General features: G+C 29.8%; 3 protein-coding genes across 4 annotated transcripts; 1 reads left to right on the top strand and 2 right to left on the bottom strand.

Annotated features, from left to right (window-relative positions):
* The first annotated feature begins 305 nt into the window (after window positions 1-305).
* On the top strand, window positions 306-4151 carry LOC100775405 (uncharacterized). Of its 2 annotated transcripts, XM_026124143.2 has the most exons (4): window positions 306-674; window positions 1224-1321; window positions 3325-3804; window positions 3834-4151. In XM_026124143.2, the coding sequence occupies exons 1-3, from the start codon at window positions 549-551 to the stop codon at window positions 3776-3778; spliced, it is 678 nt and encodes a 225-aa protein (XP_025979928.1). In that variant the 5' UTR covers window positions 306-548; the 3' UTR covers window positions 3779-3804; window positions 3834-4151. The 2 variants fall into 2 exon arrangements, with proteins under 2 accessions (XP_025979928.1, NP_001242825.2); NM_001255896.3 differs by having other exon boundaries at window positions 378-674; window positions 3325-4046.
* A 109-nt stretch (window positions 4152-4260) lies between these two features.
* On the bottom strand, window positions 4261-9336 carry LOC100037471 (thioredoxin-like superfamily protein). Its single transcript, NM_001249371.2, has 11 exons — window positions 9086-9336; window positions 7527-7611; window positions 6934-7031; window positions 6747-6802; window positions 6247-6364; window positions 6064-6091; window positions 5867-5958; window positions 5286-5442; window positions 5040-5164; window positions 4780-4879; window positions 4261-4606 (listed from the first exon to the last, which is right to left on the bottom strand). Exons 1-11 carry the CDS (start codon window positions 9250-9252, stop codon window positions 4538-4540), a joined length of 1095 nt encoding a protein of 364 aa, NP_001236300.2. The 5' UTR covers window positions 9253-9336; the 3' UTR covers window positions 4261-4537.
* Window positions 9337-14960: 5624 nt separating this feature from the next.
* Window positions 14961-19341, bottom strand: LOC100814275 (transcription factor MYB12). The gene is made up of 3 exons (XM_006574473.4): window positions 18994-19341; window positions 18519-18648; window positions 14961-15935 (listed from the first exon to the last, which is right to left on the bottom strand). Exons 1-3 carry the CDS (start codon window positions 19124-19126, stop codon window positions 15083-15085), a joined length of 1116 nt encoding a protein of 371 aa, XP_006574536.1. The 5' UTR covers window positions 19127-19341; the 3' UTR covers window positions 14961-15082.
* Between the last annotated feature and the right edge of the window lie 6276 nt (window positions 19342-25617).

The following is a 25617-nucleotide window of genomic DNA, read 5'->3' as shown; positions in this document are numbered from 1 at the left end:
TTTTTATTTTTATTTTTTAAAATCTATTCAAAAGATTAAAATTCTGAAAATATATATTTGATTTGATTTTTTATTTTTTATTTTCAAGAAATAAAAATACTTTCAATTTTTAATTTATTTTAGAAAATATTTTTACTGAAAATATTTTTAAAATTCCAACAAAATACATTTAATCACAATTTTTTTATTTACAATAAAAATAAAAATAGAAAACAGTTAAATCAAAGATTCCTTATTTTTTCATGTAGTAAAATGTGTGTCAGAGATTTTGTTTAAGAAAACTGTTTGGTAACACGTGTCAGGAACAAGGCGCGGGTCTACGATCATAGACAACGCCGAAGAAACCATGTTACATCTCCCCTCTGATCGTTTTTTCTGAGGCCGAAAAAGCAAACTAACTCTGATACTGCTGTGTTTCACTGCCAATGACGGAAGACGGAAAGGGAAGCCGAAGCCATCTCTGCACAACAAATTAGGGTTTCAACATTGAGCAGTCCCTTTTTCTTCACCAAAGAGAAAGCCTTGGTTTAGATGAGTTGGTCTCAACAATGGGTTCTGATTCCAATTTGGGAGGGTCGCCCTCAGCATCTTCGCCCAGTGCCAAGCGCACCAGAGATCCCGAAGAGGAAGTTTATCTCGACAATCTTCGCTCTCACAAGCGTTACCTAAGCGAGGTTACACACACCATTATCTAATTTCCCCCTCTTTTGTCGTTTTATTATTACTTTGTTTATTTTATTGTTTTAACTGTAACCTACCTTCTTAATTGTTTTTGTTTATTTGTTTGTTCTATAAGTTAGAGTTTTTAATCATTTTGCAATTGTTTTTGTGAAATGGCCCGTCATGGGAATTCCGTCTTTCGGCTTTTATAACTTTTTTTTTTTTGGTTTCATCAGCTAATACATGTTTGTGAATCTCGATTTATTTTATGAATAATTGCCTTTTTTATTAAGTGGTATTTTTTGTTTAAACTTGAGGGACTTGGCTTGAGGGCCTTTTTGCAAATTAGGCATTACTTGTTTGCATAACTGAGTTGAATCACAATTTCTAAAGGTGCATTTTTTTTTTGTTAGAACTTATGCTTGCTTTGATCATATAGATCTTTGATTGAATTGATACCGTGTGATATTACAATTTTCTTTTCATGTATGCTTTTGTTGCAATCAAATGAAATTAACTATGATTAAATTAGAGTAACTTAATCTATTGTTCCTGTGCCCCAGATAATGGCATCCAGTCTCAACGGATTGACAGTTGGAGACTCACTTCCTGATAATCTCATGGAATCTCCAGCAAGGTCTGAAAGCATGTTCTCTTTCAGGTAAAATCTTGGTCACTTTTCTCGTGTAAATATTGTTCACATTTTGGAGGTTTATAAACTGATATTTCCTAGGATGAGGTTTATTTTGTTGCATTTCTGCATTTAGATATTGAAACAGAAATTTGCTCATACATTGCACAAGTTCTATTCAATATCCAATATCCAATATCCATTGGATATTGAATAGAACTCGTCCAATGTATGAGCTAAATTCTAAATGCTCATGGAATGAGTTATTTCCAGTTGCATTATTACAATTAATATGCATGTTTTGGTTTGGCAGTGTAGGTTGGCTTTTGAAATCTTGTGTAAATTATACTCTTTTTATCTTCCTCATTACTTTTTGTGATTCTTCTTCTCCTTTATACGTGAGAGTTGGGTTAAATTTCTCAAAATCATGATTGTAGCCATTGAAAGATATGACAGATAGATCTGTTGGTAGCTCTAATTGCAGCTGCAGAGTCTGAAAACTATTTTCACCTGTATTGATGCATGACATTATGCTTTATTAATTTTTTTGGTGGGTTGGTGGTGGAAAATCAAGTAGTTTTGATGTGTGCAAGTGTTGAGAACGATGATCCCTTTGCTATTCCAGAATAAAATAGGATTTACTAAAATCTTCCTCATTATGGTTTTCTTTGCAAAGAAACTCCAAACCTGAAGTAGGTAGAAGGCCTTTATTAGTGTCTAGTCATTGGTCATATGAACACTGACACTTTCACTCATCATTTTCCCTCATGCAAACCTATTATATATCCACTAGCCTGAAAAACTCTATCTTTGGTTTTTTGGGGTTTACATTGTCATGTCTTATTTGGTAATATTAATCGCTTGATTGATACCCCTTAAACATAACCTTGTAGAATGTAACTCACTAGTGTGCTTCTTATTTACCATTATGTGGACTATTTGATGTGAAATATCAAACATGAAGTAATGGCGAGCAGGAGTAGTAACTAGAATTCACAACCAATTACTTTCTAGCCATTGCAACTGTTACTGGTCTTGGATTGGTAAAAGTTGGTGCGGCCTAGATTCAGATGTATATCTAATTACCCCCCCACCCCCCATCTCATGATAAATAGGTACTCAACCAGTGGATCTTAGGTTCAAAAAAATAAAAATACAAATATATCTGAGAGTGATGCAAGACTGTTTTTATTTTGTGGGGGAGGGGGAGACAGATTGAGCAAGCAAGTAGCTCTAGTTTGCAGAGTTTTGAATAGATTTCTTTGGCAATTTTGGCGAAATTCCAGCTGTGTGTCAACTGTGAAGTGGCTTTGGTCATAGAGCTGTTGCTTGATTTCTCTTTCAGTATATTTACCATAAGCATATTTCCCTGTCTTGATATGATTCAAAATCTATTGTAAATAAGTTTAAATATATACACACGTAAAAATCCACATGTATGATAAAAAAAATGTTGCTAACTCTACGTATTTGTTGTTTCATATCCTATATGTTTGATAAATTGCTACTTTCCATATGTATAAGACATGAAATAACATATATGTAGAGTCAACTTTCCATAATAACTCTACGTATTTTATTTTTATAGAATGATATACCGTTAATGCCATAAATTCATAATTTAACATAATCAACATGTCCAACACATGAAATTACATATTATCATGTCAAATGTTGAAAATACTACTAGTATCTTAGTGCTTGGTAGGGTTAAGGAAAGAATCAAATTTTATATGGGGGTATAACAAGGGATGCAATATAAAGTGTATTAACCTGAGATTCGGTTTGATTTTAAGAATAGGAAGCGAAAATTGCACTAAACCAAAATTTAAAAAAAAAAAGGTGGTTTTATGGTTTTTTATTATTTTTTTGGATTAATTTGGCATTTTAAAACAGTATAATTTGGTTTTAAACACCCTTAACACCAACATTGAACTGCAAGCAATCTTATGTTATAATAAATGAGTTTTATTCTCCAATGATTAGCAAATGTTTCCAATAATTGCATTTCTTTTTGTTGAATTTATTTTCAGAGATGATATGTCTTTACAATATTCACCGATGTCAGAAGATTCAGATGACCTAAGGTTTTGCGAGACCCCTGTGCACAGTTGCTCATCCCAACCGGACAGTCTTCCCAGTAGTCCAGTTTCTCCACACAGGTACCAAAGACCACAGAATGCATTGCCTTCAGCACCTTCTTCAAGTTCAAATGCCTCTTATGGCTCCACCATTGCTTGCCCCCAGCCTCGTCAGCGAGGGTCGGATTCTGAAGGCCGCTTCCCATCATCCCCAAGTGATATATGCCACTCAGCTGACTTGAGAAGAGCTGCACTTCTAAGATCTGTGCAGATGAGAACACAGCCTCCTGGCCCTGCATCTTTGGACCTGCCTTTTGTTTCTAACCAAGAGTCTGCTCCTAACATAGATCCTGAGGAAAGATCTTGCTCATATATGAAATCTCTGGTTGACGAGAGAGAGTATTGAGAGTTCATCAATGGGTATTCCGTAACCCCGATTTCAACCTTGGTCATGGTATTACGCCGTGCAGGTCTTAATGTGTTTGGAAGGTTAACTTGCTATATTGGAGAATTGTCTCAGTATCACTATCCAGCGTCTCCTAGTACGAGATGGTTGCTTGTGTTAGTCTTGGTCTTGTTTATGGGATTTTGTTCCTCCAGCTGCTCTCTAGTAAATTATGCGTACAGTCCTGTGCCTCCGGAATTTTACTTTATTATAATTTTCATTCGAGATAGTTGATTATTGCGTTCATTTCTTATAATTTATAGGCTTAAACAACTTTTAAGTCCATATAATATAATATAATTTTTATTTTTAGTCCTTCATATATTAAAAATTATGTTCTAGATTTTTGTTATCAATAAGTTAAGTTATGACATGACATCATTTTCATGCCTCTTCCAGCATATATATATATATATATATATATATATACGGCTACCATCAAATAACGAACGAAACACATGGTATAAAGACAAAAGCTATCGTCTCCCAAAATTTTAAACCGCTCAGGTAGACTACAATGGGGAGAAGAATCGTAAGTTCGGAATTTTTAACCCCAAAAGCGCCATGCAAGATAAGGTCAATAGTACAGACTCAAATTAAGCACTACAAGTATCCACGTTGAATATCTCCCAGCATTTTCGATATCAAAGTCAAACAATCATCAGGAGCTGCGATTGATCACGAGCTTCCATGAGAGATGGTTAATGATGCACCAAAAAGTCAAGCCGCATATGTCGACAAGATATTTTTCTTTAGAGTTAACTCGTCGGCCTTGGCAGGACTAATGGACTGCATCAATCAATCAATCAACATAGGCAAGTGAGTAGCACGATTATGCATTCAATTCTTAATCTCACTTTACAACCAAATAATTGAAATTTACCACAAAAAAAGAATATTCATAATTATTTCACGAGTGAGTAAAACTTTCAAGGTTTGCTTCGACTGAAAGAGAATATTACCTTGTCAAGTATGCGCTGTAGGCGCTGGATTTCGTTCTTAGCATAATCAGAACCTTTTTCCAAGTAATTCTTGGCAGCTTTCAAGTAAATCTTCCCGTGCCTAATGATAAAAAAAAAAGGATTAGTAGATTACCGCATCTAGTTTCTTATTTTGGGCAAAGATTGCAGAACATATGCAACACAACAATGCAAATTAAACTATTCTCAAGTGACATAACTAAAAGCAAATGTTCTAGAAGGATGATGTTTATTTAAGTTACCTTGAGGCAGAACCCTTCAGCTTCTCAACTTCCTCTTCCATTCGGGTAAACACGAATTTCTTCTCTTCATCGCTGGCAGCTACAAACTCCTTAACCAAGACATCCAAGCTTTCTACTATACCAGCCTGTACAGAAAATATCAAATGTATGAATAAGACACCAACTGCAACAATTTTAACTTTCATCCCCGACCACAAAATAAAATAAAACAAAACTCTAGCTTCTCTTTGATGTCATTTCACTAACTTGGGAAGTAAGTTGTCCTTTTACATCTCGACTTGTTCCAGATTTCTCATTGATAAAAGCCACAAAGTCATCCAAGTCTCTTCCACCTCCGTACTCTTCACCAGCTTTGTTGCCCTTTGGGAAGAACTTCAAGGTAGGAAATCCACTCACATCATACCTGCATAAATATTATTCCAGCAAACTTCAATTATTTATCATGTTGTAATATTCCATCTTTATCCTCTTCGCTGGATTTTTTGTTTTCTTAACCACCGTAATCACATTAGTTATGTAGTATCATTTATTAGCAGTATTAACACATTCATCTGTTTCAGTTCTTATATTATTTTGTCTTGTTGCTATATTCTATAAAATCCCATATCTGAATTACACAGAAATATAGTCCCTGAACAGGTAATGATTCATATATTCCATCACATTATGACTCGAAAAGAAGACAACTATGAATAAGCACTATGCAACGTGGACATCTATCAGTCTAGGGCCTCTAAAAACAATTTTACTTCTCCTGGCCTTCACCTGTAAAGTTTGATTCACTCAGAACAAACACAACTACTTCATATCAGGTAAATAAAACTCACTTTTCAGCCAGATCCTTATATTTATCAGCATCCAGATTTGCAATTACTACATCTTCCTCCAATTTAAATGCTGTGGCAACTTTCTCGTAAGTCTGAAGGAAAAAAAGAGCATAGTCAGGTTTCACATTATTGGTTTTACAAAAATTAACAACCCCGACCTTAAAGTGATAACAAGAAATCCTCAAAGATATACTTACAGGAGCAAGACTTTTGCAATGTCCACACCTAGCAGAATCACAAAATTTATTAGATCTAGCAGTATGAGTGTTTTCACAATACTCAGTGTGTAATGTAAAACTAAGTTTTACCAAATTTTAGTCCAAACCACAACATGAATTGAAGACAAAAATAGAAACAATACGAAAATTATTAGTCAGTACCAGGGTGCATAAAACTCAACCAAGACATCTTTGGTTTCATCTAAGACAACCTCATTAAAATTTTCAGATGTAAGCACCACTACATTGGAAGGAGCTGTAGCAATCTTCACATTTGTTCCTGCGAGCAAATCTCATAGTCAGGAAATCCCATTAAAATTGCAAGCCAAAAGCACATAATAGAAGACAAAGGGAAAACCAAATTGTATTGATGCCTATCCTCAACATCACCATAACTAAAAATTATAGGGAAACTCGGAAAGTGTGTAGACAGTGATGTTCATGTAAGATATGAATGAAACCAAAAAGTTTAGTGGCTTGGTAACATCTTTCCTACATAAAATATTTTTCCTTTTTTTCAAAAGCTGGTGCAAGATGGCTAATTTCTGATATGTCCAATTCAAGATAATACATTCCCTCAGAAGTTACACAAACATGTTAATATCACAATGCCTTCACCTTCAAGAAATTAAAGCACAAGGTTTCAAAAGCTCAAGCAGTACCTCCTTCCGTATTTACAAACTCAGCAAGTGAATCAGCAGTGCGTGGCCCTTCATACCTATGGGAATTTTCCAAAATCAAGTATTGAATGCAAAAGGAATGATAAATGTGAAATGACAGGTAAATAACTATGAATTAAGATATAAAATTGTGTCAATGTTATATTCCAATAGACAAAAATCTCCTCACTTTTTGGGTTCAAGAGATCCTTTTGGAAACCACTGAATTGTTGGGTACCCAGAGACTCCATATTTGCTGCACAAACTCTTGTGCTCATCACAGTCAACCTACATTACATTAAAAATTAAGCTGTCAATTTAATGGGTAATGAAATTACTGAATCCTCACTGAGAAAGGTAAAATGGAAATAATAAAAACATACAGGCACAAGAAATCTGAGTACATTCACAAAGTGTCACTTTTTTGTGGATAACCCCCCCCCCCCCCCCCCCCCTAGCTAGTTTAAGATATAGGAAGGAGGGAGGAGATATCATTAAGTAAGAAGAAAACTAAGAGTTCAACAACGGGGGAAAGATGATCTGAATGCGCTATAGTAAATTTTAAAGTTGTAGCATAAACTTCTTCATCATGAAGGCAGGTATATAACATGAACATGCTCCACACCACACTAAGAGAGGGATTATCAATAAAATAAAGTACACAAACAATCATAAATACATAGAATGCCTGAAACTTAAAAAATACCACAAAAAAAATATAAAGTAAACAGAAAAATTGTAAAACATTATTCGAAATTTTGAAAGAAACACCAAGGTGCTGACCTTGCCGATTAAAACAGATTTGGCTTTCTTGAAGCTGCTACCAAGCTTTTCATATTCTGGAGCAAGCTTTTTGCAGTGTCCACACCTATTACAACAAAGAGGAAGTGATCGTAAACATAATGACATATTAGTGTACATACTAATATAAGGAAGTTACTTAGTAATTACTACAATGAATAGGTTAAGCTCATGAAATTTTGGAACACAGAATGATTGATCAAGACTTTTGTTTTGGAGTTTTGGACTGGATTTCTACTCATAAAGTTTTTGATGATATGATGTTTGGGAGTGAAGTTTAACTTGTTTGAAGGAATAGTAGTTAGTTGTTTTCCCGTTTTACCCCTTTTCTTTTTTCTGGAAGCACATTGGGTTAGGCATAGAACTGAGGCTTGGAATTAGAATTTTAGTTATGATGTTTGCAAGTCATTTTAGAAATGGAACCACAATTCAAAGACCAATTCCATGGAATTATAACACAACTAAAATTAACCCTTCCCAACTTCTAATTATAACACAACTAAAATTAATCCTTCCCAACTTCTAATCCTTACCCTTTGAATCACAATTCATAACTTCACTCTCGAAGTTGCAATAGCTCTCCTTGTTTTTGTTCCTCCTGCTTCCATCCCAGCACCTCTACTGCCATCCTCACCTCATTGTCACCACTCACCTCACCGCCACTACCACGGTACTACCACCACCATCGTGACTACCACCACCATCGTGACTACCACCTATGGATCTTTTCTTCTTTCCCACTCAAAGCCGACATTACCCCACCAATGACTACCCTTACTCAAAGGTGCCAAAATGAAAATGGACTCAACTATAATTATATGCTCTAATTTTTTGCATAACCCAAACATAAGAATTATGACAATGAACCAGTTTCAATTATGACAAGATTGGAATTGAATTTACAATTTTAAACTACAATTGCAACTTGACGTGCCAAACGGATACCAAAAGTTTCTATTGTTATGTCTTTGTGTTTCTTTACAACTCTCAATGTCAACGATAAAGAGGATGACAGTTTAATTCTCACAAATTATAGTAAGCTTAATTGTACCTTTTAGTCCCTTTACTTTAATTAGAGGGATATTATTCTCTAATTATTTGATAAAAGGAATCAAAGATTATAGTCAACCCGCAATACATTAAAAATTAAATAAAGAACAATAATAGTTTTAATTTAATTTATTAATTACAAAAATAAGTTCATGATGAGAGGGACAAACTAAACTAGTGACATTAAACTACCCTAGTAAACAAAATCTAGACGAACTAAATTGCACCAAAAGTAAAAAAACGGCATCGTATTGTATCGTCTACAACAAGAAGTCATTAAGTACAAATCAACAGAAGGTAAAACGACAAGTTGAAGTGTTAAACGCAAAGAACACATGCGATCGATCGGAATAAAACTAGAAAGGAAAAACATCAGAATCGGTTAATAATAAACCCTACCTGATAACGATTTCAAAAAATCAAAGTAACGATGGAATAAGAAATAGTTGATAGAAACAGAGAGAAAGAGATCGAGAAGATTGGTAAGTTACCAAGGAGCATAGAACTCAACGAGAGCTCCTCTGTCCTGACCAACTTCCTTCTCGAAGTTATCTTCAGAGAGCACAACGACGTCGTCTGCTGAGGCCGATAGGAAAAGCAGAACAAACGCGAACGCTCCCAACGCTATTCTCCTGCTCCAGATCTGATACATCTCCATCTTCTTCTTCTCGGTTTCAGCTCAACTGCTACGGCACATGCGGGATTTTATAGGAAACCTGTTTCGGTGTAGAGTTTTCGTTCCTCCGTTTCGGTCACGTGGCTTCGTTTTATTGCATCGCTTGTCGTTAAAGTCATCGTTGGCCTATGCATTTCTCGCGGTGCTACCACGTCATACTAGCTTCTTACCTATGACGCCTCGTTGTTGACATGGCAACCGATGAGAGGAACACAGTGTCAATAGCCAGAGTATCAAAGCAACGTGTAAAGGGCGTGTTGTACTCGAACAAATCTACGTATGTATATACACTAATACACATAATGTAATGCAGCACAGTGCATTTTTTTTTTTTGACTAACATGTAAGGTGACTTTGTTTAGGCTTAAAATAAATTATTTATTTATAAGTGATTTTACAAAAGCTTAATTCTCATTTATGTTTGGTTACAATTATAAAAAAAGGTATTTTTTTTAATTAAAAGTGATTGGTAACTTGTTTGAGTATGTGAAGTAAATAAATGTTCTTTTATTCCAAAATTAAATAAAAGACTTGTAAGCACTTACGAAATAAACATGTATAGTAAAAATCACTTTTTTTATACATGCATCATATGTCTATTTTTTAACTAAAAACGATATTCAAATATGAATAATAGATAAATAATAATTCCAAATATTATTTTTTTAAACCTAACAGTCATGTTATTATAGTATTTTATTAATAAAATGTTTTCAAATTTTGGTCATTAGTATTGGTTCTACACATGAACTTACACTAGAGTTTATTAATAACATTTATTATTATAATTTTATTTTAAAAATTAATTCACAGAAAATCAATAATGTGTATATTAAAAATATTTATTATATTTTTTCTACAAGTACTTTATCCATTAATATGTTAAATAAATACTCCGATTACTTGTAGAAACAATTTATCAAAATTGAAAAGTCAAACTTATTTCAAAAAATAAAGACTTAACAAAAATTAATGTACACTCGACTTGGCAATTGATCTTTGATAGCATTTTTTGTTTAAATTTATCATTTTTTTAACTTGAAATTACAGATGACTTGATGAATATCATTTTAAGCACGATACTGGAGATGAGACGTACTGCTATCCCATTTCCTCTAATTTTAATGTTGTGTGTTATCACCTGGAAGGCTAGAAGTTATTGATGTTTCTACTTCTTGTTGAATCCTTTGACAAAGAGAAGGGCATAACAAGCTTTTGTATCTTGTCTTTGGAGATGGTGAGTATTCTCTTTAACTCCTAGTAAGCCATTTAAAAAAAGTTGATTGATGGTCTGATCTTGCACTTCATTCTAATTAACCAACACAACAATTAGGCACAAATTAAAATCGAAATACAAAATTATGAACTCACGTGCATTGGGAAGGAGACTGGTGCTGAGGAAATAAGTGTTGCAGGGGGAAGAAGAGGATCGTATGTTAAAAAGAAGGATATTTTTGTCAAAAAAAATTATTAAGGAGATTTTCATGTTTTGGACAAAATCTGCTTCCGCACCGATTTATTTGGATAAACTATTTGGACAAAACTGGTTTTAGCTTATTTTTAGCTTTTGTTTTTTTTAAATAAATTTATATAAACATCTAAAATTTTATAATAAGCATTTTTTTTATAAAATAAGTGATTTTTTTCTAATAAAAAGTTTAACCAAACTCACCCGCAATTTTAGTTCTCTAAACTCACAATTTTGACTCTTCTGACATTTAATTAACACAGTTGATTTTCCTAATTTTAAAAATTCATTATTTTGGTTAACCAATTAGATTACTACAAATAATTATAAATTAATTAAAAATCATTAACCATTTTAAAAAAAATTATTAAAGATTATTGAATCCTAACCTCTTTTCCTTAATCTCAGCCACCAACCCCTTTTTTCCTCAATTTCTGATAACAATTTATGGTAACAACAATTATTTCGACTTTGTTGTACTTCAGGGAGCAGTTTCCTACAGTATAGGCTACAAATAAATCACAATCACAACAACTTGTAAAAAAAAAAGGGAAAATGGAAGGTAAAGAAGAGAAAGACTGGTTTTTATGTCTCTATACCCCCTACTTCCACACGCCAAGGAAGAAATCATTGCTGGCGATAATTCCAAGGGCTTGAGACTCCTCCATCTTCATATGATCACCATCAATGTCCCCAAGAGTCGTGAACTGACTCGAGTTATATTGCTTCAGCTCAAGCACGCATGGCTCCAATAGGTCGAATGGAAGAAAGGTTGATTGGGATTGAGGGATTGAGAGTTCGGGTTGCGACTAAGATTGAGAATACATTAAGGTTTAATAATTAATATTTGATAAAAGTTTTTTTAAATAATTAATGGTTTATCATTAATTTATAATTAACTTAATAACTTTATTTTATACCTTGATTTTTTTTTATAATTAATGGTTTTTAATACCTTAACTTTTTTAATAATTAATATTTGATAAAAAAATAATATCATGCTTTATTTACATGCATTTAGAATTTATTTGCATCTACAATATTTAATCACAAAATTTAAAATTACATTCAATTCTTCATTAGTATTATTATTTGATTCAATTTTTTTTATACATATTATTTGATTCAATTTGATTTGATTCGTTGTTAACTATAATATTTAATTATATATTACAGGTGCAAGAAGCAACACTTTGCCTATTAACATAGACCAAGCGGAGACATTCAAGAATGGGCTTGGGAGATGCATACCCAAAAAGGAACTTAGGTCCAAGTTAGGCAAATTAAAATGGGATATAATTAAATAATGAATATTCAAAATAAAAGTATAATAAATTAAGGTTATAGAATATGATATATAAATTAGAATCTGGTCACATGAATAAGAAAGATTTTGATTTAAAAGTATATTAGGAATCACACATAAAACAAAATTCTTTAAATTAGGTAACTCGTAAAAAATCTGAGGCTCAACTTCCTAATTCTAAAATAAAAAAGTTAAAATAGATTAAATTTGTTAAAATTTCAATTATCAAATGTTTTTTTCCCGATACTAATGAAATTATTATTATGTACATTAATAGCAATAGTGAAAAAAATAATGACACTTTGAGAGAAAATAATATTTTTTTAATAGATGAATATCACCTTAAACTCTAAAAATGACAAATAAATAGAAAATAAAAATATTTCAAAAATCCAACAGTCAAAAGTAAATGAAAATACTATATAAAAAAGAAAGGATGGGAAAGGTTGCTCCTAAATTCAAATGTATTACAATAATAAAAAGTGATTGAATTAATGTATTAAAGTTAAAGTAACACGTGAGTTTAATTTTTAATAAAAATAATTATTAATCATATTTTACTTATTTGTATCGAAGGGTTAAGTAAAAAAAAATGTATCATAATAAACTATCAAATTTAAATTTTTCTACATGTCAAGATTAATCTTTAACTCTGAATTAAAAAATACTCCAAATTCACTCTGTCTAGAAATTAACATTCTCAAGGCAACCGTTAAGTTAGCTATATTGCTAACCATGTCAACAATTATTTGAATATTTTTTTATTCACGATTGCAATTGAAGAGTTCATAATTATTTTTTATAATAATCTGTGTACGTGGCAAAAATGTAAGCACACACAGGAAATTAAATATTTGAATAAGGGAATATTCAAGGTATAGTATAGTTTAGTTTGCATTTGTGCAGTGGTCCCGTGCTTTAAACTGAATTGCAACGCAGATCGAAAGGAAAACAACAACACATAAGGCTCACACAAATGCTACAACCTACAAGCGCAGAAACTTTCACAGGTCCTCCAAATCAATAAATGAGTGATTATTTAAGAGCAACATTGATTATATATTTATATGTTTATCCCTTTTATTTTTATAAATTTTACTTTTAATCTTATGATGTGCATCAAATAACAAACTAGATGAGGATAATATATACTATAAATTATGTTCAAGTAAAAAAATTACCACTCCATTAAAATTACATATAATTTTCTAAAAAATAAATTTAAATTTATTTTTACAAATTATAGAAAATATAAAAAAATTATAATTTTAACTAAATTATAAAAAATATTTTATTATTTATTTGTAATATTTTAATTAATAATATAGTTTAAAGATCAAAATTGCACAACTATGATTAATAAGCCAAAAAATGTATAAACCTACAATTTTTTTAATAAAAATATCATATCGTTTATTAACTGAAAGATATGTAAAATATTTTCCTTTTTTTATAAGCCATGCAAAATCCTAGTGTATGTATACCACTAGCAAAACCCATTACGGGAATAAATATAATCAAATACTAAAGTTAATAATCATGAATGATACAATGTTGTTAATATTCATATGACAAAAACATACAGTGGACCAATTTTTGCACTGGTATCATACAATTTTTTTTAAAAAAAAATATAAACCGTCATTATTTTGACAAAAACAAAGATCACCAATTTACATTAGTATCTCATGATTACCATAGTGAGGACCATGGTTTTAAAGAAATAGTAGCACCCCTTATTCCGAATACCTTAACCAGAGACACAGGACATATATATTCTGAGGAATGATAGCAATATTTTTTTAAAAATATTTTTTTTATTGACTGAAAGTTTTTAAAATTATTAATTTTAAATGATTTCATATCTAAATGAGGAGAGAAAATTATTAAATGAATAATATTACTCACTAAAACTAATAATTTTTATTAAATTTCAATCCATCAGAAAAAAAAATATTAAAAAGAGAGTGTCACATGATTTACATTTCTCATATATTATTTGTGTTGTCATAATATCTTTGACAGATCTAGCACCTCCTCTACCTAACTACCTACATTTACAAATTGCGATGTACCGGAATTATTAACTCAAGAAACCACAATTTTATAGAAGACGAACCCACGAATAAATATTTTTACAATTTTGTTAGGATTACTTTATTTTATTCTAAAAAAGAATTCTTAAACAAAATTTATTAAGAAATTTTTTAAAAATTTTATTTTCTCTTAAAATTGGGAAAATATATTAAGCATGATAAACCAAAAAATATATAACACAAATTATGTACATGCTTTCAATTATAAAGTTAACTAGAAAAAATAAAAATCACATATTTGAATTTTTTCACAAAAACAAATAAATTAATTATGCAATTCAAAAAATTATTATCGAGAATGATATCAACTTTGTCTTGAGAATGAAATGTTAAAATTATTTGATTATAAAACATTGTGTAGATTAAAAAATTAATATAAAAAGTTAATAACTAATGGTATTATTACATCAACTTTGTCTAAATTTTTTGCCTTTTAAGTCTCAATTTTTTCTGACACGGATCTGTATATTGATAACGCAAAGATTTGTTATATTGTTGTCTAAATATAGTATAATTAAATTTCTTATGTTGAATTTATAATAATTATTTTAAGAATCATGTTTACAATAATTTCAAATCAATTAATAGAATAAAAATTATCACAGAAAATTCTATATTTATTTATGTACTATAAATTAATTATAAAAAAATCAAACTCTAACTCGTATATAATAAGATCCATATTTTCAAACAACCTAGGAATGCTACAGTGACTAATGTCTGGTCCAATTCTTCTGCATGATATTTTCGAATCATGTGACATGCAAATTAAAGTAAAAGGAAAAGAGTATTCCTAACTAGTGTGTCTTAAGGATGATTATATAAGTAACTAAAAAAAGTATTTATTAAGTTTACACATTCCCTAATCAATCCAAGAAGAACAGATTAAAGAAACATGACCAAGGGGGCACACACACTAAGCCTATTTTATTCTTGGATGAATCAAGAGAGAAACCAATCAATAACCATGTCGTTTTGTAGTATCTGAGTATCTGTCTCTCCCAATCTCTTGCAGTCATCGTCCTCCCACAGCCAAGTGAGCAATTTGTCTTGGTCCTCCCAATTATCAACAGCGTTACTAAACTCTAACACGCTCTCCCAGTCCCAGTCTTGATTCATGGAAGAGCATGACCCTTCCTCACTCGATGCTATTTTGTCGCGACAAGCATCAGCCGCCACCACGTCATTGCTTTCTCTCTCTTCACTTATGTCCCAAACCCCACATGTTGTTTCCGCAAGGCAACTTTCCAAAATGTCACTAAAACCCAACAACATCCCACTGTCCTCATTAATGCCCTCTAGTTCACACAGTCCCAAGATGTCTTCATCGGTATTACTACTTTCTTCCACGCCTCCAACGCTATTGTCACGTTTATTTACCTCCGCCTCCAGCTCCTCCGTTCTCGGCTCATCAAACTCTGCCACGTCACCGTCCAGGACCTTGAAGTCATTAACGGCGTTTGACAAACCCTCACTCTCTAGAGACGGAGTTGGTGGCGTCGGAACTGCGGTGTCACTGTTCTGTTGAGGGAAACCAATTTGTGTGTGTCTCTGGTTAATCCTATCATTGACTTTTTGGGTGTATGTTTTGTTTTTCTTCATGGCCCAACGACTTGTTCTACCACATTTGCGCTTGGGAGGAATATATACTACCTTAGGTGTATCCATGATCCCTGCACTTGCACCTGCACCTGCACCTGGGAAACTGTAAATTTTCCTGCTGAGGTGAGAATTCCAGTAGTTTTTTATCTCGTTGTCTGTTCTTCCTGGTAAGTGATTTGCTATCAAAGACCACCTATAATCAACAAAAGCCACATACTTCGTCATTTTATTAGTGTTAATTGTACAACATTTTTTAAAAAGAAGAATATACAATTAATAATTTAATATTAAAGAAATTCAATTTTTTTATGCATATGATTTGATTGCTAAGAGTATTTTCAATCCAATACTAATATATTTCCAGGAATCTAAAAAATGAATTGTTTATTTTCAACCTCATTTTTTCCCACACACACTACATTCGAACTTATGTAAGCAAGAAATTTCAGTTTACTCGAACCAATGAAAATCAGTATAATTACCATTATATATAATATACAATATAAATTAATCTATTTGAATCAAGAAAGGAGTACCAAATTAATTTTTTACTCGATAACTAAATTCATGTATACACGGTGGGTGTTATCATTGTTATGAGTCGTATTGTTTATATAATAAATTCAAGCGATTTTATAAGTAATGTTAAATCTTTCTACTATATCTTCCTAAAAACCCTCCTATTATCTTTTATGGTCAATTAATCTCTTATAAACATACACGCAATCACTAATCTCTTAAAACTCTCCTATTATCTTTCTACCAGACATTAAAGGAGGATAATTTATTCATGTCATTTAATCTCTTATAAACATACACGCAATCACTAATCTCTATTTTTATGTTACGTCGGACTTATCGATATCATATTATGTTCATAATATCTTGGGTCAAAAATAAAAATAAAAAGATGTAAATATTAGAAAAAATGGCACAATTAAAAAATACTACGGTATTAATGTGATTTACTTGTCACACTAATATGAAGTACCAATCATTGACGAGAGGAAGAAGAGAAAAAAAAAACCTTACTTTATGTAAAGAAATAATAATAATAAATGTTTTAAGCATAAAACAGAAATAAAATATTAAAAAATAGAAATTAGCATTGAAGACTGCTGCTTAAAATAACGTACCAAAAAATACTACAAACTATAAAAGTAATCAAATATTATTAATTATTAATGTCAAACAAAGTTTTGATTTATAAAAAACTTAAAGACACAACAAGAAAAATCAAATTATTAGTAACAAAAATTGTTTTTTAGTCACTAATATTGGCATCACAGAAATTTGAGTGAAAAGTCTTAAAATTTATATATAAATTGATTTATCACTAATATTAATTTTTCTTGTAGTGAAACTGATTAGGGTCGATGCAACAATAAACGAAACTTAAATTAAATTTTTTAAAAAGTTATTTTAAATGAGAGAACAATATATTAAACCTTTAGTTAATATAAGTGATATTTTTTTTCTAATAAATATGATCTTTTTTCTTTATAAAAACAAACAACAAATATATGTTTTGTTGGAGTTCTAAAACATGAGTTTATATACTAATTTTCAAGAGAAACAAAAGTCAAAAGCCAAGACATGATTCACAAACGCTCAACGTACGACAATATATCCAATCATGATTTAAAACTCTATTAATAAGACAACAACGTTAAATATTCCAGTAAAAAGAAATGAGAAAACTATTCAAAGAATATAAATATCGACAAACTCTTAAATAAAAAGAGAAGTGCTAAATAGTATGAGACGAAGTGTTACAAAATATTTTTAACCAATCAAATGCTTTCACAAAAATTACGGTATGATAAAAAAAATGAGAGAGAGGATGTAAGAATTTCCAAAAAAATGACATGCAGCCTTAGTGCAGGAGTTTCGTACTTTTAGCATTTTTCAAATAAAAAATATACTTTCAAAAAAGCCAAATGAAAGTAAGTGTAAAAGTTTTTTATTTAAATTTTTTTATTCAAAATTTAATATTTTTATGCATAGATTTCTTTATATGTTCCTTTAATTTATGCTATAAACATTTATCCAACATTTTCGATTGTCCTCAATCAATTATCTGTCTTTAATTTCGATTTAGGACTAATGACGTAAAGTGATTTGAACCACGTTTGATTTACACACACCTAACATATATATTTTGCATGATAGCTTAACAAGTGTGCAAGTAAGAAACAATTAATTTCAATCGCTTTTTACATCTCATACTCTAATTAAAGTAGGGTCCTTATATTTTTCTTTTTCTCCAAATTGAGAGAAGAGAAAATGAAAGAAAGTTTTTTATATATTAAAAAGATATTTTATATATATATATATATATATATATATATATATATATATATATTCAGAATTTTTGTCATTTTATATGTACATACTTTTCCTTTTTTCTAACAAGCCAACGATTTTTTTAGCATGCCCAACACTATTTTCTCTTGTTTTAAACTAGTTATGGATATTGGGTTGATGTCTCTATTTCTATAATTGGTAAATGGGAGTAATTTGTAATTACGGATAAAGACATCATCTGAATTGCAGTACTTAGCATCGAATTTTGTACAACGGCAGTTTAAATTAAATTGTACCAAAAAAACAAATCATTTGTTGTTTTAAAAGTGTCTAAAAGAAAGTTGCTGAACACTGCAGTACATGCTCCTTTCAATTTGTTTACTTAAAAAGTTTTATGAATGTGATCCATAGTAAATAGACGAGATTTGAAATTCTGGAGTATAGTTTTCAATATGCCACTGGCACTAACCTGTTACCAAAAGAAGCGTGCAACTTAACAATGGTATTTTCCTCTTCAGCAGAAATGTTTCCTCTTTTAAGGTCAGCTCTCAAATAGTTAATCCATCTCAGCCTGCAACTCTTCCCACACCTTAATAATCCTTCCAAACCCCAAAATGCCAGTCAGAAAAAAAAAATACCAATTGATCAATAACACAAATTACTTCTTCCACAATAAATACTCCCATGCATATAGTAGCAACAAAATTAATTTCTTGTCGGAAGTTCAAACTTAACGTGAAAACAGAAAATGGTCCCCCAAAGTAACCAAGAAACAGTTCGGTTAATTAATAGTAATAGTAATAAAAAAATATTAGCAATTGGAAATACAACACAAGCGAGTTCGATGGTGAAGGGAAAAGAAAAGAAGAAAAAGATTGTGAGTTAAAATCTTACTAACAAAACATATATTTGCGGATGAAAAAAAAAAAAACATTATTAAATACCTGCATTTTTAGGCAATGACCTCCAAGAACCTTCCCCATTGGCCTGAATGTATTTTGCCAAGATCTCATCCTCCTCTGCTGTCCACCTCCCCTTCTTCAATCCCACTTTCTCACAACAAGGAGCCCTTCCCATGGGTTTTGTTTATGTGCAAAAAAATGCACAAATTATAAGAAAACAGGAACGGCACAAAGCAAATTCAGTGCTCACTTTCTATTGACTAGAGAACACAGAATGCGGTGGAGAAGGGGAAGTGCATGTTATGTAAGTGATGCTGTTGTGTCCTTTACAAGTTGCTAAACGAGACCCTCGTGCTTTGTAATTTTTTTGTTGAAGTGTAAAAAGGCTTAAAGGAGTGTAAAGGAATTTATAGAACTGCAAAAGCGAGTCGCAGGGGTGGGGCCCAGTGATGGAGACATATATATGGTGGCGGATCGTGCCACGTCGGCTGCGTATGAATGCTACAGTCGTGGCTCACCCACCGTCGACAACCTTGTGCACGGGGCTTCCATCCCCCACGTTGATGCTATACTGTTGTTACTGAAACACATCATGTCATGGAATTTCCTAATTCATTTCCACAAACTTCTTTCCCTCTATGTTAATCACTTCATGTGTATTAATTACTTTAGAATTATAACGCTCTAATGGTAGGTAAGAAAAGGAAAGTTTTCTAATTACAAAAATTACTTATGTCATTCAATTAAAATAACTGGTTTCTTTTTCAGAAATTACAGTTATAAAAATAAATTGTCAATATAAATTTTATATGAATAAAAAAAGAAGAATTTCGTTGAGTATTATTTTATATGAATATCATAATAACAAGAATACCCAAATAAACTTTACTAATTGTACTCATTTTTTTTATGAACACTCAAATCTTTTTTATAGGGACTGTTTTTTTTTTTGTCTGACATTTTATACGGATAGTTAAAAGGTACATTCTCATTAATTTAATGGACATGCATGTGGCACGTCTTTGTTTTAAAATATTAAATATTTGTACAATGCACAAATTTATATATTTATGAATATATATTAAATTATTGCACATAATTGAAATGCATCAACTATATACAATTTTCATTAATTAATGTCATTCTCACACTATGTCTTCATCATTTCTTTAGCACTATTTTTTAAAAAAAAATGCAGAATATTTCTTAATCAGAAGTGAATGACTACTTTTTTAGTTAGCGACATTTATTTAAGGTTTCGATATATATTTTTTCTGTTCGTATGAATCCAGGACCGAATTTTTTAGTATATGTTTAAAAGATAAGATTTTATCAATCACCATGTTGGTAATTATATAGAATTAATGTAATTAACCATAAACCTAACATATTCAATTAAATTAACATCAAGAAATAATTTAATTAATTATAGTGTAAGAAATAAAAAAATAAATATAGACAAAATTAAAGATAATTAGATCAAAGTTACTTATTTTTTAAAACATGAACCAAATATTTATATTTTAAAAAATGATAACCAAAATTACAAATTTTACAAAATAAAATAATCAACATTGTATTTAATTAAGTTTATTTAATGACAATTATTTTATTTTATTTGTCTCAAGTCAAACAATTCTAAATCAAATATAAGAGACTATCGTTCCCAACTTGAAAAACTAAAAATTTCTTGTAGCAAACGGCCCCTATGTTCATACGTTGAATTTGTGGTTTTTGTGATGGGAAGTGTAACGTTGGTGCTCCTTGGTCTGAAATTCTGGGCTGCTCCCAGTTCTTTGCCAGTTTCTAGTTGCTTGCATCATCCAATCTAACCAACCGACAATATTAGCTAATGGATTACTTCTTGGAATTGGAAGTGTTTGATAGGGACATTCTTCTGATGTTTTGTTTGTAATATAGTTCCAAACATTTAGTAAGTAGTAGTATGAATTTGTTACCAAAAAAAAAAAAAACCTTAGTAAGTATGAATAGATTCAGTTTATTCTAAAAGATTAACATTTTAATAAGATATTTTTGTATTATGACCACCTCTTTTGATTGCATTCTTACATAACTCACAAGCTGATTTTTGTAGAGGTAAATTAAGTTTAACTCAAATCTTAAGAAATAGTCAAAAATAATTAATTAATCACTAGATGAATGTTACTAGTATATCATTTTTATTACTTTAAAAATATTTTATTAAATAAAGGATTTTTTTTTCTCTATGACTAATGTGGCATTAAATTACTTTATACCCTTTCCTACTCAAAAATCACTCATAAAAAAAAATCAGATTTTACTCAAAATCTAAAAATTTCTTCTTTAAAACCTTAACCCTACACCTTAAAATCTTGCTTAAATTTAATCGGTCATCAACCTTTTAAATTAATATAATTTAAAATTATTTAGATCTCTTGTCATTTGATCAGTAAAAAACTAAGGATTTGAGGGTTGCAGGTAAAGAAGAAGTAACTCAAATTTATTAGAGCCAATTAAAATAGAGCAAGTTACACTTGTCTCATGCATTTAGGACTTATTACACTCATGCTCTATCATTTTTGGAACCTTACATAAACTCACTTCGTTGTGAAAAATTCATTGCAGACACCCCTTGGCCCCATTAACTCCAGGACATCATGTGTCTTGCACATGCAATTTAATGAAAATTTTAGCCAAAAATGCCCTTATCTTCTTCATGGACACAATTTGATATTTTTGCTTTCAACAAATAGGTTCAAGAACACCTGAAGTGTTGAGTAGTGGTAGTTGGGGAGCGGTGAGGTGAGTGGGTTGTGGAGGTGAGGCTGTGCGGTGAGTGGTGGTTGGGGACAAAGTGCGACACAAAGTGTGGTGGTCCTGGTTATGGATGAAGTTGGGTAAAGAGGATCAGGATGAAGATGAAGAGGCAAAGCATGAAGGTTAAGTGGAAGGATTTTTTTGGATATTTTGCTCAAAACTTAATAACTTTAGTAAAAGTGCATTTGGATAGAAAATTTTAACTGAAGAAAATAATTTATTAGAGAATTTGAATTTCTGCAATATAAAATTCATTGTTTGGATGTTTTTTTTAAGAATTTAAAATTTTGAAATTTTAAAATAGAATTTTAAATAACTAAAATTATGAAATTTCAACTTCATGAGAAATTGAAATTCTCTTCCTACAGTCTTTTCCAAGAAACACCGTCTGAGCTCGTGGAACATCAATCAGTGTAAGTGTAGACGAACACGTATAATTAGCACACGAATCATATTTTTTCTTCTTTTTTCATTCATTTTTTTAACCTCATAACTTTAATTTTTTTTATCCAAACACAAAATTTTAAAAATAAAAGAATTTCAATTGAAATATTTAAAATTCTTAGAATTTAAAATTTTCTCATAATTTTGAATTCTCTCATCCAAATACATTTTAAAAGAAATATATTTTAATGAAAGGAGTGTGAGTGTAATAAAATTTAAATACAAGGAAAGTCGATGTAATTTGCTCATTAAAATAAAATGAGGAATTGAGTAAACAAATCATGAAGGGAGTAAAATCATACATTAATCTTGATTGAGAAAAAAATTATATAATTAAGCAAGAATAAAGTATTGACATATTATATATTTAATATATAATTCATCCAACAATAAAAAAGAGTGAATTATTTTAGTTTTAAAAATTGCAACCTAATGTGAATTTGACTCCCAAACTATTAGAATGTCAAAATAATTAATTGTTGAAAATGTAAATTGTATCAATTAAATTAGTCATTTCGCTAACCCTAATTAATTAATGGTATAAGAAATGCTTAAATAACACATTATGTTCCATGACATCCTTCACACGGTTGGGACTAAAAGGACAATTCAAATTCATGGTTTCCACATGGGTATATATATATATATATATATATATATATATATATATATATATATATATATATATATATATATATATATATATAATTCACCGCTCATCAATTCTTAATTTCAATGTATTTATTTTCTTCCTTGTGTCCTGTAGTTTTTCATTTCCATCATTCTGTAACCCAACAACAACCAATTAAAGCTTTTTGTAACCTAAAAATATGGGTGCTAGCAACGTATTCTATATCATATTCTTATAGGGTATATTGAATTAGGATTTTGAGGTATTCAATCATGATTTTCAAATGTGATAAATAAGTTTTGTGGTATTTAATTATAACTTTTTAGAAATAGAATAAAATCTAATGATATTTAATTAAGATTTTTTATAACTTTAAAAAAATCATTTGGTATTAAAAAAAATATAAAGATTTTGATGGATTCTTTTTTAATATAGATTTTATTGGATTTCATGTGACTTTTCAATAAAAAAATATACATCAAATAATCCCACAAAAAAAAATCTTGAGACTTTCTTGGAGTTTTTTTTTCTCTGGTTACTCATAATTCATTTTCTCTTTCTTAACAATATAAGTATTCATGTATAATACTTCATAACCTTCAATATCTTGATAATTTTCAATAATCACATGTTAATTTATCATTATTGTGTACAAATTGCTTCTCCTCTTGCTTCTGTGTAACAACTTTTCATTAATTATTAAAATATAAATACAATCATTTGTTATTATTATGGACATGTAGACATTTTAACCCATGGGGACTCTATATATGTAGTTGTTTATGGTACTCCTTGTGGTTTATTCAATTTTTCATTATTAATACAAATACAATCATTTTTAATTGTATACTCAGATGGGAGTTTGCTTCAACACCAGAAAGGTACGCTGGCATACAACATGTTAGGGAATTTGGTTGATAAGGAATAACTTCATTTTGAACAATGACAAATGGAACTATTTAAAATTTATCTTATCTATTAAAACTTGTTCATGAAAGTAGTTATTGTATAAACTCAGAACTCAACCAAGAATTTGGAGTGTGCATTTCCTCATGACTTGTGGATGTTTTGTTTTGATAGCTAGTACTATATTTTATTTTGCCTTTAAAAAATTATCATTTGTTGTAAAAAAAAACTTGCAATAACAAAACCTGATTTATTAGTTTCAATTGTTAATTGAATAAGATTTATTGTATTCAAAAGTTGAATCGAATAAGATATAAAAAAAGTTCACGTGACTCACTATTTTTTTTTTCATGAAAAAATTAAGGATATAAAGGTTCGTTAAATTTTTATGAGTAAAAAAAGAATTTACATATTATGTATTATTTTTTATAGACTTTTATAATTTTAAATGTTTTCTAAAATTCTTGGAATTCTTTAAACTTTTATAAATCCATAAAGTTCTTCTCAATTTTATGAATTTATATTTTACAAATCCGTTAAAATTTAAATTATAAAACTTAAATCATAAAAGTCTTCTAAATTTTTTTAAAACTTGTTATATTCTCACAAATTCTTTTAAAGCCCAAAGAATTTTTTATGCTAAAAGAAGTTTTTTAAAATCCTAATTTAATAATATACTTCCCTTAATAAATTGCATGTAAAACTTATGAAATGAGAAGTGAGACTTATAGGATTTTATAATTTTTAATTAATTTAAGGTAATGATAGAAAATGTATTTAACTAATGCAGAGGTAATTACTTTATGCTTAATTTAATTAAAATACTTTAAAAATCTACACATGATATTGTTTATTTCGTTTAATAAATAACCCATGAAAGCATAATTGATCTAACTTGATCATTTATTGTCCATTTGGTTGGATGAAAATAAAATAAGAAAAAAAAATTGAAATTTGAATTGAAAAGAAGAAAAATTTTAATTTTTTTAAAATTCAAATTTTCTTTTATTTTTTTCCAATCAAACAGAAAAAAAAATACTTTATAAGTCATATTTTTTTGTTCTCTCACTTTTTTTCCTATCAGACAGACCATTAAGTTTCTTTCTAGATATTTAACATCGTTTCCAATTTGTCCAAAATGAAATCAATTTATTAAATAGGTAGAAAAGTTCATTCAAAGGTTACAAGTCACTTTCACAAAATCCAAATGATCTCTTTTTGATACTGTCGGTGAGGTGGTTGCCTTAGGTTCCCAAATAATAAGTGTTTTTGTTTTTCTATTTTATTTTAAAAAATTTATAACTTTTGTCTAATTTTTAATTTTGCATAGGTATTTTTTGTTCTATTAAAATTAGACTTAATATATTCATTTAAAATATCATAAAAATAATTTAATAAATTAAAATATAAAAAATAAAAAATATAAACAAAATTAAGAATTGGACTTAAAGTGTGAATTTGTAAAAAATAGAAAGACAAAAATTATAAATTGAAACAAGATAAGGAGCCCAAATTTATAATTAGTGTCACTTTTTAGTTGATAAATTTTATTATGATATGATATACTACCATTTTTATTAATAAGATTACATAGTTTTAATACCATTTTTATTAATAAGATTACATAGTTTTAAGATATGTAGTAAATCGTTTGACTGTAAACTTATTATTTATCATCTTACAAATTTAATAAAAACAAATTTTGTATCTATTAAACTACAATAGAGTTTAAATTTCATGAATAAATAAATACATGATGTACAAAAAGGATATTTTAATAAAAATTCTAGTAATAAGATTATATGATTCAATTAAAGATCAATTTTTCTCGACTAGACATAAGAAGGGCTCTCTGACATGGAACTCGATCACTAAAGCTATGGATT

The sequence above is a fragment of the Glycine max genome, chromosome 2, assembly GCF_000004515.6.
Source record: "Glycine max cultivar Williams 82 chromosome 2, Glycine_max_v4.0, whole genome shotgun sequence".
Classification (NCBI taxonomy): Eukaryota; Viridiplantae; Streptophyta; class Magnoliopsida; order Fabales; family Fabaceae; genus Glycine; species Glycine max.
Note: the sequence above shows the minus strand (reverse complement) of the source record. Positions and strands in the feature narration are given on the sequence as shown.